Source organism: Oryzias latipes, chromosome 1 (genome assembly GCF_002234675.1).
Source record: "Oryzias latipes chromosome 1, ASM223467v1".
Classification (NCBI taxonomy): Eukaryota; Metazoa; Chordata; class Actinopteri; order Beloniformes; family Adrianichthyidae; genus Oryzias; species Oryzias latipes.
The window spans coordinates 21,940,150-21,953,758 of NC_019859.2; the positions used below are offsets into that span (position 1 = coordinate 21,940,150).

General features: G+C 44.3%; 2 protein-coding genes across 3 annotated transcripts in view; both read left to right on the forward strand.

Annotated features, from left to right (window-relative positions):
• Positions 1–3,408, forward strand: part of sdk1 (sidekick cell adhesion molecule 1) — a 306,103-nt gene extending 302,695 nt beyond the window's left edge. For both annotated transcript variants that reach the window (XM_020704342.2, XM_011477316.3), the window contains 3 exons: positions 323–443; positions 534–663; positions 1,728–3,408. In XM_020704342.2, coding sequence (XP_020560001.2) covers positions 323–443; positions 534–663; positions 1,728–2,033 — 557 coding nt within the window. In that variant the 3' untranslated portion in view covers positions 2,034–3,408. The remainder of the gene's footprint in view (positions 1–322; positions 444–533; positions 664–1,727) is intronic.
• A 698-nt stretch (positions 3,409–4,106) lies between these two features.
• LOC101163145 (zinc finger protein 420) lies at positions 4,107–12,702 on the forward strand. Its single transcript, XM_004066035.4, has 2 exons — positions 4,107–4,340; positions 8,589–12,702. The coding sequence occupies exon 2, from the start codon at positions 8,704–8,706 to the stop codon at positions 11,746–11,748; it is 3,045 nt and encodes a 1,014-aa protein (XP_004066083.2). The 5' UTR covers positions 4,107–4,340; positions 8,589–8,703; the 3' UTR covers positions 11,749–12,702.
• Positions 12,703–13,609: the final 907 nt, after the last annotated feature.

Here is a 13,609-nt window from a genome sequence, read left to right on the forward strand (position 1 = left end):
TTGTTAGCAAACACATATTACATTAGATCATTGAAAAAAAAAAAACCTGTCTTAAACACAGGGAGTAGTTTTGGTATGATAAACCCCCCATCCAGCCATTCATAATAAGGATCCCTGTACAGAACACAATGGGGTCATAAATGACCCCACTCGGTCATTACAGTCAGTAAAATAGATTGGTCGCTTGAGGGTTAAAAGACCACTGGGAACACTATAACAACAGGTCAAAAGATGATTGAAGTGCGACTTTAAACCGAAGAAGCTAAAAGCATGAAGAAGCGTGCAGCAGTAATAAATGTGTAAGTGTTGTTTTTCTCCACAGGTAAACACATAACAGCAGGAGAGGAATCGGTCACACTTGACAACGGGGGCTTCGCCGCTCTGGAGCTGAACAGCAGGACGCTTAACACCAAGACCTCCTTTCTGAAAAAGAACGGGACCAGGTGAGCTCCAGCTGCGTCTGGCTCCTCACATTCACGTTTTTCCTGACTTGCTCAGCAAATGACAGACTCCCTGTCTGAATCCGATCCCAGGTCTCCTCCCAGGCCCAGTCCAGGAGGCCTTCACTACTCTGACGAGGACATCTGTAACAACTATAATGGAGCTGTGCTCACAGAGAGCACCACCCTCACTGAGAAACCCACCGAGGTCTCTGAGTCCGAGGTATTGCTCTATTAGTCAGGGGACGGGGGGGCAGCGGCATGTTCTGTCAGTATGTTTGCTTGAGTGTGAAAGTAAGATCAGTTAGTCTTTATTGTGTTGTAACTCCAACAGTCTCTTTAGCCGACAGCATCAAATATCTGAGCTCCGACCAAATGTAAAAGTGTTCCAGAATCTCAAAGGCTTAAAGAAACTCACACACAGAAGTGCTAAAAGTTTGAGAATTACCAGCAACTCTCTCTGAATCACTTAAAAAGACTGTTTTATAATAAATGACGTGGACTGCTTGTGTAATTGAGTTCAGTTACCTCAGATATACTTTGTGACAGCTTCTAACAAAGTTATCTTATTTTTTAAGCTTTTTGACTCAGTAAACCAATTTGAGAACAGTATGAGACTGGTTTGAGATGTGTTAAAGACATCCACAATGAAAATTTTAGGCTTTTCGGAGATCCTTTCAACACCAAAATCTCAAGTGTCATAAGGACTCAGCAAAAAAAAAAACAGAGCCCCCCCTTCAAATGATTGAGATAACCCAAGCACACTTAAAAATACACAAAATATTGTATTTTGAAAGGTAAAAAGGAAACATTTTAATCAAGACCTTCTATATAGCTGCAATTTTATTGGATATTCTTAGTGAAGTGCACACTTGACTTTCCTTTTTCCCATCTGTATTCAAATTGTCCAAATGGAGTTTACAACTAACCAACTAATATGACACAATGAGAGAAAGACAAATGCCAAAGTTCTTACGCAAGATTCCAAAATTATCCTAAAAGATCTACTGGTGTAACCCTTGTGCTATCCTAGGCACTTTACCATTGAAAGTTGGGTCATCTAGACCCACTAGACAGTGCTCTGAACCTTTTTTCTTCAATGATTTGTGATCTTCACTGGTGTCCATGGATTACATGAAATCCTCTCCACCTTTATCCACCTTTGTCATGGTAGAGAGAACACGTCAATGTAAGGGTGGAGTCATCTAAGATAGCTCAAGGGTTAAAAAAAACCATATGGCGACATGTGACCAAATAGTTGTCTGACTGAGTCCTTTATGTGTCCAGTTAACAGACAGCGACTATGAGGACGAGCAGCCAAAGCACTCCTTTGTGAACCACTACATGAGCGACCCGACCTACTACAACTCCTGGAAGCGACAGCCCAAAGGTCTGAAAGGGATCAGCTCCTCTTTTGGCTACGAAGAGTGCGCCACTGCAGACACTGAGCCCTACTACCAGACCGTTGTGACCCAGCACAGCACAGGCGGAGCGTACACGCCCACAGGGCAGCCCGCTCACACACACGTTAACCCCAACACCAACCCGCCAGGGTCCCGCACGCCTGTGACGGGATTCTCCTCCTTTGTTTGACTCTTGAGACAAAAGTCTGCACAAAATAGTACGCGCACATACATGTGGAAGGAGGCGAGGGGGGGACTGTGAGCATCTGGACTGCAGAACTTCTAACAGAGCAGCCAGTGTTGCCACAAAGAACTGAAGTTCCCTTCTCTCCTCGTCCATAAAGAACCAGTCCAGCAAGTGGGTGTTCTTTCAGTGTTCTAAGCCTCTGTGTCACCGTTCACACACACACACACACACACGCTGTTCTTGTTTGCTGCACATTCTTACTGGCATGTCCTGATGCTCTGAGACTCTGCAACAAGAGCCGGGAGCAGCGACCACATCCACCCATTTCCAGTTTACACCTGAGACTTCACCCTGCAGCCAAAGGAAGCTGGGATTTCTGCACAAAACTCCTCCTTAGCTTCTTCTATCTACACTTCCTCTGTGCTCCCTAATGGATCATTACAGCCCCCCCACCTGCTGAGAGACAGGAGATCATCTGCAGGTGGTGCAGAGAGGAGCAGCTTTTGCTGACAGGCTGCTTCATGCACAGAACTACAAGCTGTCGGCTAGCAAAGAACAGAAACAATCAGTTTTTAAACTTGAAAAGGACAGAGTGAGTGTGAGCAGATGTGCTTTCAGGACCTTCTCATCCTCACGAGCGATGAATGATCTGAGAGCAATGTGCGATGTTTGGATTGGAAAATACTGAAAGTGTGTTTTTTACTGTTTACTGCCTGTTGTCCTTTTACCGCAGCCTTCCAAGCCATAATGCTTGCACTGAGCCAAAACCCCCAACCATTACCTTTAGTCTCTTCACTCTTTTTTACAGGTCTGAGTGTGACACGTGTGAGCACTTGCATGCGTGTAAAATGGCTCTGTCCTCACCTTTGACGCCTCCTCCTCTGTCTGTGTTGTTCACTGCAAAGCAAAGTGTGCCATTGTGCGTGTTTATATTTTTAAACTTGATTTTGTATAGCAAAACCTCTTTTTAGTTCCTGTTTTGTTCTACATACCGTAGTTTAGTTACGCTTTTGAATTTGAAAACGCTCTGACGGATGTTTTCTTTCTGTCGGTAATGAGAGAAAAACAGAGGAATATTTTGATGAAATATGTCTTAAAAAATAAGCAACAATCACAGAGTTGAAGGAGTTTGAAAGATCTTACAGTGTTATTTCTGTCCAATATGCTCTTATCAAAAATGTTGATGGTACTCTTCTTTCAAAACCTCCTCCAGCAGGAACCAGACTGATACTTGTGTATATTGTACTTCTCTTTGGCCACAGATAAAGCTCATACGTGTTTTCTTCATGTATGATTTGTCTTCATGCAGCCAGATGCTTTCCTCCTACCGTCACGCCTGTTTTGGCCCCATAGAGTGTGAATAAATTATTGTTGTTTACCTGTGTGGTGTGATTTATACTCTGAACGTGTGTTTGTGCAATAACAACATATTTTTTTCAATACATGTATTGGTTGCATCACTGTTCTCACTGCATTAGAAAAGGTTTCTGCCACCTCTGGCTTTCTTTGGAAAAAAAAAAACAATAAAATAAAAATCAGAAAACCGGTATGGGAAACTTCTAGTTTTTCTATTTAAAAAAATCAAATTTCAGCTTAGGAAGTCACAAAAAACTTGCATTCTTTAATATTACCCAATACTAATCATTGCTCAACATGTTGCTTCTGACTAGTTTTACTATGTAAACAGCATTATATAGTAACTAATTCTCAGAAACAAGTTCCACAAAGCATATAATCTGAACATTTTTTTACATTTCTCAACAAAAGCAAAAATAATTATCATTACACCAATTAGATAAAGCTGATACAGTTAGTGGCAAACTCCCGTAACAAACATATTCCAAAATAAAAACCTGTAAAAAGTGAATTCCTGTTTGAACTCTATTATATTCCTTAGAAATGTCTTTATTGAGTTTTTTGTTTATTGTAAATATTTCTAATGGTCCATAATTTCTTTGTAATGCTTCACAAAGAACGCTTAAGAACTGAATGGATGTTATGGATCAAGTTGGTCCAACTTGACTTAGTGTGTTTTAACCCTCCGTACCACAAGGGGGCGCTGTTGTGCAACAAAGACGACCTCGTGAGCTGCTGCGGTGTCTGGAAGAAGAACAATAAACAAACATGTTTTTTTCTCTCAACACCTTCATTTATCATCAAATGTCGTAAAATCCCATTCCAGCTTTCGCTGTAACCATTTCACCACACAGCCCAGCATAGAGCTAAATGCAGGGACCAGGAGGAACGGAGCTTGGAGCTGCAGCTGCCCGCCCGGAACCTCCTGTGTCGTTGCGGCGTGTAGTGTTTTTGGTGAGTTTTCCTCTTATTTTTTTATTATTCGTTTTGTCCATACCATCTTGTGCGCGTACATCTGTGATACTCTGCTAGTCTGAAGTTAAAGATGCAAGAACATCTCGTTTCGTTCAATCCGCCCCACAGACATTTTTATGTTATTCATCACAGGGGCGGTTTTAGCGCAGTTATTCTGGGGGCCTCCGCTTTCAGACTGTCAGTCATCACAAATATTTCACTTAACTTTGTTCTTGGTTACTAAAACTAATAATAAAAACACATTTTAAGATTTAAAAAAAGGGGGGGGGATGCAGTCTAGGATATGTAGCCTTTTTAGGAAAAACAAGCAGCTAAATGTAAAATGACACAGTTGAGGTCTGCAGCCTCACCAGCAGTGAGCACAAAGAAAACACAAGTGATGGAGGAAAAAGTCTTATTTAGCCTTTAGCATGTTTATCACAGGTTCTTTTCAGCTGATAAATGTTAACATGATGACTTAACATGTCCCTGACTGTTGGCAATCTTACATATCTTTAAATTCAGTGCATAAAGTTAAATCTCCCAAAAGGCACACTGAGGTGTGTCTCCATCATAATGTGAGTTAAAGTGTAATAACAATCTTCTTCCACTTTCGGCTTCTCCCATCAGGGGTCGCCACAGCGAACGAGTCGCATGGTAAATTTGGCAATGTTTTACGCCGGATGCCCTTCCTGACGCAACCTTCTCAAACCGGGCTTGGAACCGGCAGAGGTAGAGAAGGGAACAGGGAGCAGCCCGGAGTCGAACCCGGGTTTCACGGACGGAAGGCGCCGCAAACCAGCACGAGCTAAACTGGCTCCCAAAGTGTAATAACAATCAAATGCATTATTCTGGGTTTAGTAGCGAATCATATGTTAACTGGCTACTGTAAATTGACCCTAGGTGTGAATGTGAGTGTGCATGGCTGTGTGATTTGTGGGTGTCCTCTGCCCCGCCCACAGGTGGCTGGGATAGGCTCCAGCCCCCCCCCCCCCCCAAGGAAAAAAAAAAGCAGTTTAGATGTATGAATGTTACACTAACCCAGTGATTCTCATCTCAATTATTTTTTGCCAGGCCCCCCTAGGAAAAAGAAAATGCCCCCCCCCCCCCCCCCCCGCACACACACACTTAAACTCGCGCTGTGACAATATATTAGGCTAGTATCTATAAAAATTGTGTAAGTATACCATAAGTTGTATCTTTTAACATTAACAAAAGAAAAAAAGCAATATAAATCCACTTTAAACAAATATTAACTTTATTTAGCCACAGAAACCCTGTTATAGTCTAAAACAGAAAAGAAGCTTAAAGTGTCTAAAATAAAAAAAAATCTGTCATTCCTTATTTAAACTAGAAACATTTTGACCAACTGAACCATTTGATGCTGAGACAAATAATTCAATTAATAAATAATATTAAACGTAAATTGATCTGAAACATTACCGTTTTTAGTCTGAAGAAATAGGTAAAAAAAATTGATTTCTTTTCTTAATGATTGTTTATTTCTGATCTCATAAAGTGCAGCTGTTGTCCTGCATTACCTGCTGTCTTTATGTCAAATACGGACACCAACTAAATGATAGGCAGACAAAGAAAACATTTATGGAAAATAAAGACACATCATCAAAATGTCTACAATAGTTCATAAATAATGACATTATTAGCATGAGCTGAGGAATCTAAAGGCACATGATGATCCTGGTGTTGCGTAATCCAGGCTGTGCTACCCCTCCCCTTTCATCAGGAGACAGGAGCAGCTGCAGGGACGGTAATTCACAGTTTCAGGCTGTTCCAAACTTTGTCATATAACAGATAATAGGAAACCAATAGTGACGCAATTTTTTTTCAAAGCACTGAGCTGCTGTCACCACCGCCCCCCGTTAAATTTGTTCCCCGGGCAATTGCCCCTATTACCTTTGCCTATAACCGCCACATCTGCGCGCCCCCCCTGTCGCCCCCCCTGTCGCCCCACTATTTGAGAAGCAACCACCTAGGAAAAACCACAGGACCTGGACTGCTCAAACTTGGATTAAATTATGCATTGGATAGTAAAGAATACAATAAAACACAGTGTCTGATTTGTGAAAATGTGAAATAGGATGATTTTATCACATTTTACGCACTGATTGTACCTAAAACCAGATCCTATTGAAAACCCCCTGGAACTGGACTTCTCAAACCTGGACTAAATCATGATTTGGATAGTAAAGAATACATTAAACACAGCTTCTGATTTGTGGAATGTGAAATAGGATGATTTCATGTAGTTGATAAGTTTAAAATGATATATGTTTTTGTTGTTGTTGTTTTTTTTGTTTTTTTTTCTTTGGGGGGGGGGGGGGGGGGGGGGGGGTAAGAGAAAAAATTCAAGATCCACTGCCGTAAGGGAAGCTGTGACAGCTAACATTTGTTTGTGGCTGTCATTGAAGCGAGTTGTCCTCCATGTTCCGGCCCACTACTTAGCTTGCAGGCTGTTGCAGAGAGTTCTATGTTGGTTCTCCACACCTGAGACAGCGATGCATTCGTGTGTCAGAGGAAAAATAATCCAGCGGTGTCTCATCTGTTTACCTGCCTAACCCAGAGTTCATTTAGACCTGCAGCCCTCACAGCTCAGAACCTCTTGGTGAAGGATAACAGTCTTCATCTTCACTCAAGACACAACTGACTGCATTCAGCTTTTTAACCTTTAAATAATTGTCATTTTTCTTGTAAACTTACAGTTTATGTGATGGGGCCCTTGCCAACTATAACTGTATTTAAAAAAAAAAAGGGAATTAGTTTTAATTCACAAAAAGTGTGTGCTGATGGTGATGAAGATATTGGAGTAACTGTTGAAAGCCTGAAAATGCCCTTTGAATTGTAGCACCGAAGACGCCTCTGGCGCGATCCCTCCAGCTCCAGGGGCTTATGATGTTTTTCTTATTTCCATCGAGACAATAATAAAAAGATCCTCCTGTCTTGTTTTGTTTGGCTTTGCCCTCTTGGATTAATGCTCAAACTGGGCCACAGACAGACGGAAGTAACTTTCAGGCCCACGACGACGCGCTTGCCTGTGCTTCTGTAGAGCTCTCCAAAACATAAACCCAAGCTACTCGCTCAACATCATCCATGTTTTTCATGATGCGGAAACGAATGAAGTCCAGAAAAACATTGGTGGTTGCTCCAGGGCATAAAGGCGTCCAAAGAGGCGGCAGGCGTGAATTTGGCGCGCAAATGGCTTCTGGTGTGAATGCAGCATAATTCATATGGTGGCCTGTGTAACAAATCAGAGGGCACTGTGGGCGGAACAACGATGGGTTTTTGCATTTGAACCAAAATAACCCAGTTTGAACTTGACACCTCAACTCACTGGATTCATAAAAAGGGTAAATATACCAACTTTTGGCAGATGTATCCCCCTATTCTCAATTTCTTGATGCAAAACGCTGTGGTGTTATCATAAACTTTTCTTAGTTTGTGTTAAAATACCTCGGAACATTTGAGAAATGTTCTGTATTTTTATAAAAAGTATAAAAATAAGTATTAGGAGATTGACAAATGTGTTTCCAAATACATTCACTACATTTACTCACATCAGGTTTTAAACCTCTGCAGAGAGTTACAGATGGAAGTCAAATCATTTAGAAAGGTTTGTAAAGAAGAGTGTAAAATTAAGTAAATGCACCCTCTTTGTTCACCGTCAGCCACACTAACTAGTAAACCGTCAGGTTTGTGAGTTCTCCACACTACGTTTCTTTCTAATGTCTTGTGGTTCCTTTTTTTTCCTGCAGACATCTTTTGCGAAGTTTTCTGTTGTGTTGATTCAAAGTTGATACAAGAGCTGCACGATATGAGGAAAATTCGCGATATGCGACATCACTGATCAATATTGCAATGACGATAATTTGCGGTATATGAACAAACCCTCGTCTACAAAAGGCGAACATCCAACTCTCTCAATCTCCATCCGATTAGTCAACAACGTCAAAGAATCCATCCAATTGATCAAATGCATAAATGGATTTATTTGATTGGTTAAATACTTCAAACTGCCATAAGATTGTTTTAGCACAATTATTTCTACCATTTATTGCAATTTTTGCCGTCTTTTGCGATATGCGTTTTGCACATCTTGATGTCACGATAACGAAAAATCTGCGATATATTGAGCAGGCCTAATGGATACCATCTTTTAGAAAATGATCAGGTCAAAGTAGTTTCACTTGAACATGTTTGGTTAAACCTTGCTTTATTTTTTTGTTTTCAAAGGTTTCTCCAGTGGGCCAAAACATCCGAGATCTGAGGATCAACCAAAGAAGGTAGCATTATAGTTCTGAAGATCCGACTGGACTCCTCTGTGGACAAAACGCACATATTGTGTGGAATGGCTGTACAGCAATACAAGATGGAGGAGGACGTCTTCATGGAGCCCCTCCCTGAGCCACTCCTCCTTATCCTCTCCCCTCCTCCACCTTTTCTGCCCACTGTTTCTCAGCCGGTCATGGTTTGGCCCAAGTGGCTTAAAGCTTTTGAGCGCTACATGCGGGGCCTGGGGGAGACGGACCTGCCGGACTCCAGCAAGCTGGTGCTCCTGCAGAACTGCCTCGGCACCGAAGGGGAGCGCGTCTTCAGAATCCTGATCCGGAACGAAAGCACGTACGCCGCTGCCGTTGGAGCTCTGACCTCTCACTTTAACTCCAGCAGCACGTCTCAGATGCACCGCCTTAAATTCCACCAGAGGGTGCAGATGCCCGGAGAGACCGCCGATCAGTTTGTATCCGTGCTGGAAGAACTGGCGATTCCTTGCAAATATCGAAAATCCAAACATAAAGTCATCCTGGATCAGCTGATCAATAAAACAAACTCCGCACAACTGCGAGAGAGTCTGCTGATGAGGAGGACGGATCTGACCCTGCCCACGGCGTTGGCTATAGCTCGAGACATGGAGCTGCTTTTGGAAGAGTCTCCGCAGTACCATGTCCATGAGGTCAGCGTGGACATCGGAGAGGATTTTGACCCTCCTGTTCCAATCAAACGCAAACGAGGGCGACCTCGCCGGGAGGAGCAACGACTTAAAGCCGAGACGCGTGCAGCTCAGCCCCCGGTGAAGCCGCCTACGCGCAAAGACGAGTACTACTACAGCAATGATAAGCTGTACTATGAAAACGACGGGGAAGATCCAGCTCCGGAGGAGTCCGACGGGGCTTGCAGCGTCTCGGATGACGGTGAAAAGGAAGATCCAGTGTCACTGCTGAGGGTGAAGGAGGAAGACTCCGGCAAAGACAGCGATGATGCAGAAGATGCCGGTGAGAACGAAGAAGACGATGACGACTTTGTGTTGCCGTCTACAAAGCTGAAGGGCCCCGTGTGCCCCATATGCCCCAACAGGCGCTTCAGAAACGCACACAAGCTGGGCAGACACATGCGGACCCACACAAAGGAAAAACCCTTCACCTGCCCGCTCTGCAGCAAGACATTCAGCCAGTCCTACCACATGACCCGACACATGAGGAACCTGCACGGTGCCGCCCAGCACATCTGCGCCACCTGCGGCGAGAGCCTGGAGAGCTGCACGGAGCTCCAGAAACACAAGAAGACGCACCGACCCAAAGTTCTGTTATGTCTAGACTGCAATGAAAAATTCTCCAACGCTCAGGAGTTTTCTGCTCACGTCAAGTCACACAGCGCCGCCTTGTCTTCCCAAGAGGAGGGTCAAAGTGGTGATCAGGTTGATGTAAAAACCGAGGAACCACCTAATGATCCGGAGGACGGCATGTGTCCAGATACAGAGCCTGAGGTTTCTACCTCCGTCAGTGAAAACGGCGAAGCTGAGTCTGAGAATGGAGGACAAATGAAGCAAAAGGCAACAGCAAAATCTAGAAGAGATGGACATTTCTGTCCTATCTGTGTCAACCGGCACTTCAAAGGATCCAACAAACTGGCCAGACACATGAGGACGCACACTAAAGAGAAACCCTTCGCCTGTCCGGTGTGTGAAATGACCTTTAGTCAGTCCTACCACATGACCAGACACGTGCGGAACCAGCACGGCCTCGGGCAGCACATCTGCTCCAAATGCGGGAAGAGTTTCGACACCTGGCTGGATCTGAAAGTGCACAAAAAGACCCACGCCATCAGGGGCCTGACGTGTTTCGCCTGCGATAAGCAGTTCAAAGGGGAAGCTGCGCTCGCCAACCACCTCAAACTGCACCGCAAGGTGGAGTCCTCGCCTCGGAGCCTCGTCTGCAGCGACTGCGGCAAGGAGTTTGGCCGAATGTACCATCTGAAAAGACACCTCATGACTCACCGGAAAGGAGCGACCGCAGAGTGCTACACGTGCCCCGACTGCCAGAAGGTTTTTGTCTTCCCAGAAGACCTCAACAAGCATCTGGAGAACCACGTGAAGGAGAACAAAGGCATGTGTCCAAAGTGTAACGAAAGCTTCACCAGCGCAGAAGAACTCGAGGCTCATATGAGCGTCCATCAGAAGTCCTACTCCTGCAGCATCTGCGGGAAGAAGTTTAAGGTGGAGTACGCTCTGAAGAAGCACGAACAAGGTCACCAAACCGAACAGTATTTCTGCTCTTTGTGCCAGAAGCATTTCCTCAAGCTCTCCCACTATAAGAGGCACGTGTTGGTCCACAACAGACGGGAGTCTAAGTGCCCTCACTGTGCCAGCGTTTTCCTGCAGCTAACGGCCTTCAAGTACCACCTACGGACTCACACTGAAGAGAGGCCTTACCAGTGCAGCTGCTGCATCGAATCCTTCCAGCAGAAGGAGGATCTGGAGCAGCACTGCCTCAAACACAGGAAGTTCAAGAAGCAGAAGCCCTACTCCTGCACCCGCTGTGACAGCGCCTTCTCCACGCTGGTGGAGCTGACTGAACACATGAGCCTGCATGAGGGGGAGCCGCCACAAACCTGCCCCGTGTGCGGCAAGAGTTTCCTGAACAAGAACAAGCTGGAGAAGCACCTGAGCATCCACACCGGGGAGAGGCCTCACCTGTGCTCCATCTGCGGCAACGGCTTCCCCTCCGCCGCCAGCCTCAAGCTGCACGCCCACATCCACACGGGGGAGAAGCCCTTCCAGTGCAAGCAGTGCAGCAAGAAGTTCAGCTCCAACAGCGGCCTGCGCCTGCACAGCCGGCAGCACATGGACCAGCGGCCCAGCTACGAGTGCCCCGAGTGCGGGAGGACGTACGGCCGCATGACGGAGCTGAAGATGCACCAGCGCTACCACACCGGAGATAAACCCTACGCGTGCACCTGCTGCTCCAAACGCTTCATCAGCAAGGACAAGCTGATGGTGCACATGAGGACGCACACGGGGGAGAGGCCTTACTCCTGCCCCCACTGCGGACAGACATTTACGCAGACGGGGGACAGAAACAGACACATCAGTAAACAACACAGCAACTTAATGCAGTGAGGACTGCTCTTAGTCATTGAACATGAAAGGTTTAGGAAGTGTCAATATTCTTTGATTTACTCTGAAATAACAAGTTGGAATCATGTTGTGATCAACAAAAACCTGTCGCACTGAAACTGAAAAGCTCCTGCAGACAATTGAGATAAACAATGCTCCTTGCAGTGCTGATTGTGGCTAAAAACCATTTTGAGCTCTCCAAGCTTTAGTAATAAAGACCAGACAATACTGTTATCCAGACATCCGTGACATGCCTTTTGTTAGTCAGTGTAGAAAAAAAAGAATGTTGGATTGAAGGAATCCCCTTTCTTTGATGAAAGAGGCAGTATGCATTTGCCATGTGTTTGGTTTTGGAAATGTTTTCATAAAAGGTCAGAATGTGTTTTCACATTTCAAACATGTTTGCATGATGGTAAAAATCAGAACCTTTGCAATCAGTAAGTAAAAATGATCCAATGTTTGTAGAGTTTAAGCTCGTTAATCAGCAAACTGTTCAGTCGAGCGGCATTTTCTTCAGTCTGGAGTTTTCTGTTTGTGCTTTATGTTTCCTGCAGAAATGCAGAGACTCTGTCTGCAGAGCTTTCTTTAGAAAACCCTCACATCTGGATCACAGACTCAGAAATGTTATGTAAAAATATTGGCTTTGCATGCCTGCATTGTCTGTGTGGGGAGAAGTGTTTCCTGTGTGCGGCAGGACCATGCTGAGGGAGGCTAAATCACTTCAGAGGACAAGACTCTTAAAATGTGTATGTTTATTTTTTACTTTGATCAGTGTAACTTGTCATATTATTTCAGTTTACTTTTGTTTGTTTTTAACCCAGTCATAGCCAGAGTTGTGTTGCTGTACCCAAATAAATATAACATTCACTGTTTATATTTTACATTTATAGAATATGTTTCAATTTTACAGCCATTACAGTAATTCTTATCTTGGCATTAAATATAAAACTAAAACAACAAATGTGTAGCATTTGTTTACCTCGTGTAAACATAATGCCCAGGTCATAATGTTTAGTGCAGGGGTCGGGAACCTATGGCTCGCGAGCCATTTATGGCTCTTTTGATGGTCACATGTGGCTCGCAGACAAATCTTTAATTATACTTTTTTTTTCATTAGACCAGTCCTTCTCGGGCGCGATGCGATGCCAGAAGCGAGCAGTAGTATCGGGAGAAAAATCAGCGCCAGCATTATCCGTTTACTATTATCTATTATTTCACAGAGTTTGTACCAACTGGAAACCTGTGAATGGCCGTGCCTAAAACTGCGCGCTTTCTCTCTGAGAAAGAGCGCACAGTTGCGGGGACGGGATGTGTGAGGAAGAAAGCAGAGGGTGGGGGTGAGGTGTTGTGGGGACAGGCAGCAGGTGAATCGCGCAGGGATTGTAAAAACGTAAAACCCACTGCCCGTCACTCACTGCGGCGTGTGAGTGTGTGTTTGGCTCCAGGTCTGCATGTGAGTAATCTGTCTCACATCTAAAGAACATTCAGACCTATGATCACGTTTAAAGTCTCAACGCCTGCATGAAGCAGAAACTCACCACGTATCAACCAGACTAGACCATCAGCAAAACCACCACGAGAAATACTCATCATTTATCAGCAACACTATAACAATGTTATTCAAAAGAATCCACAGACTTATTGTACTTTAAAAATGTTGAAATAACATCAAATGCACACATTCACGTGTATATTTAGTTTTAAACATATTGTCGCGGACTGAGTTTAACTTAGCTGTTGGGCCGCGTTAAAAGTTCTGGAGTTCATTGAACGCATCAAGCAGAGATCTGATTGGCCCTCAGTTCTGTCGCTCAGCCTGTTGTTAGGTAATCTGGACCAATGGGGTTCAGCTATGGGCCGAATA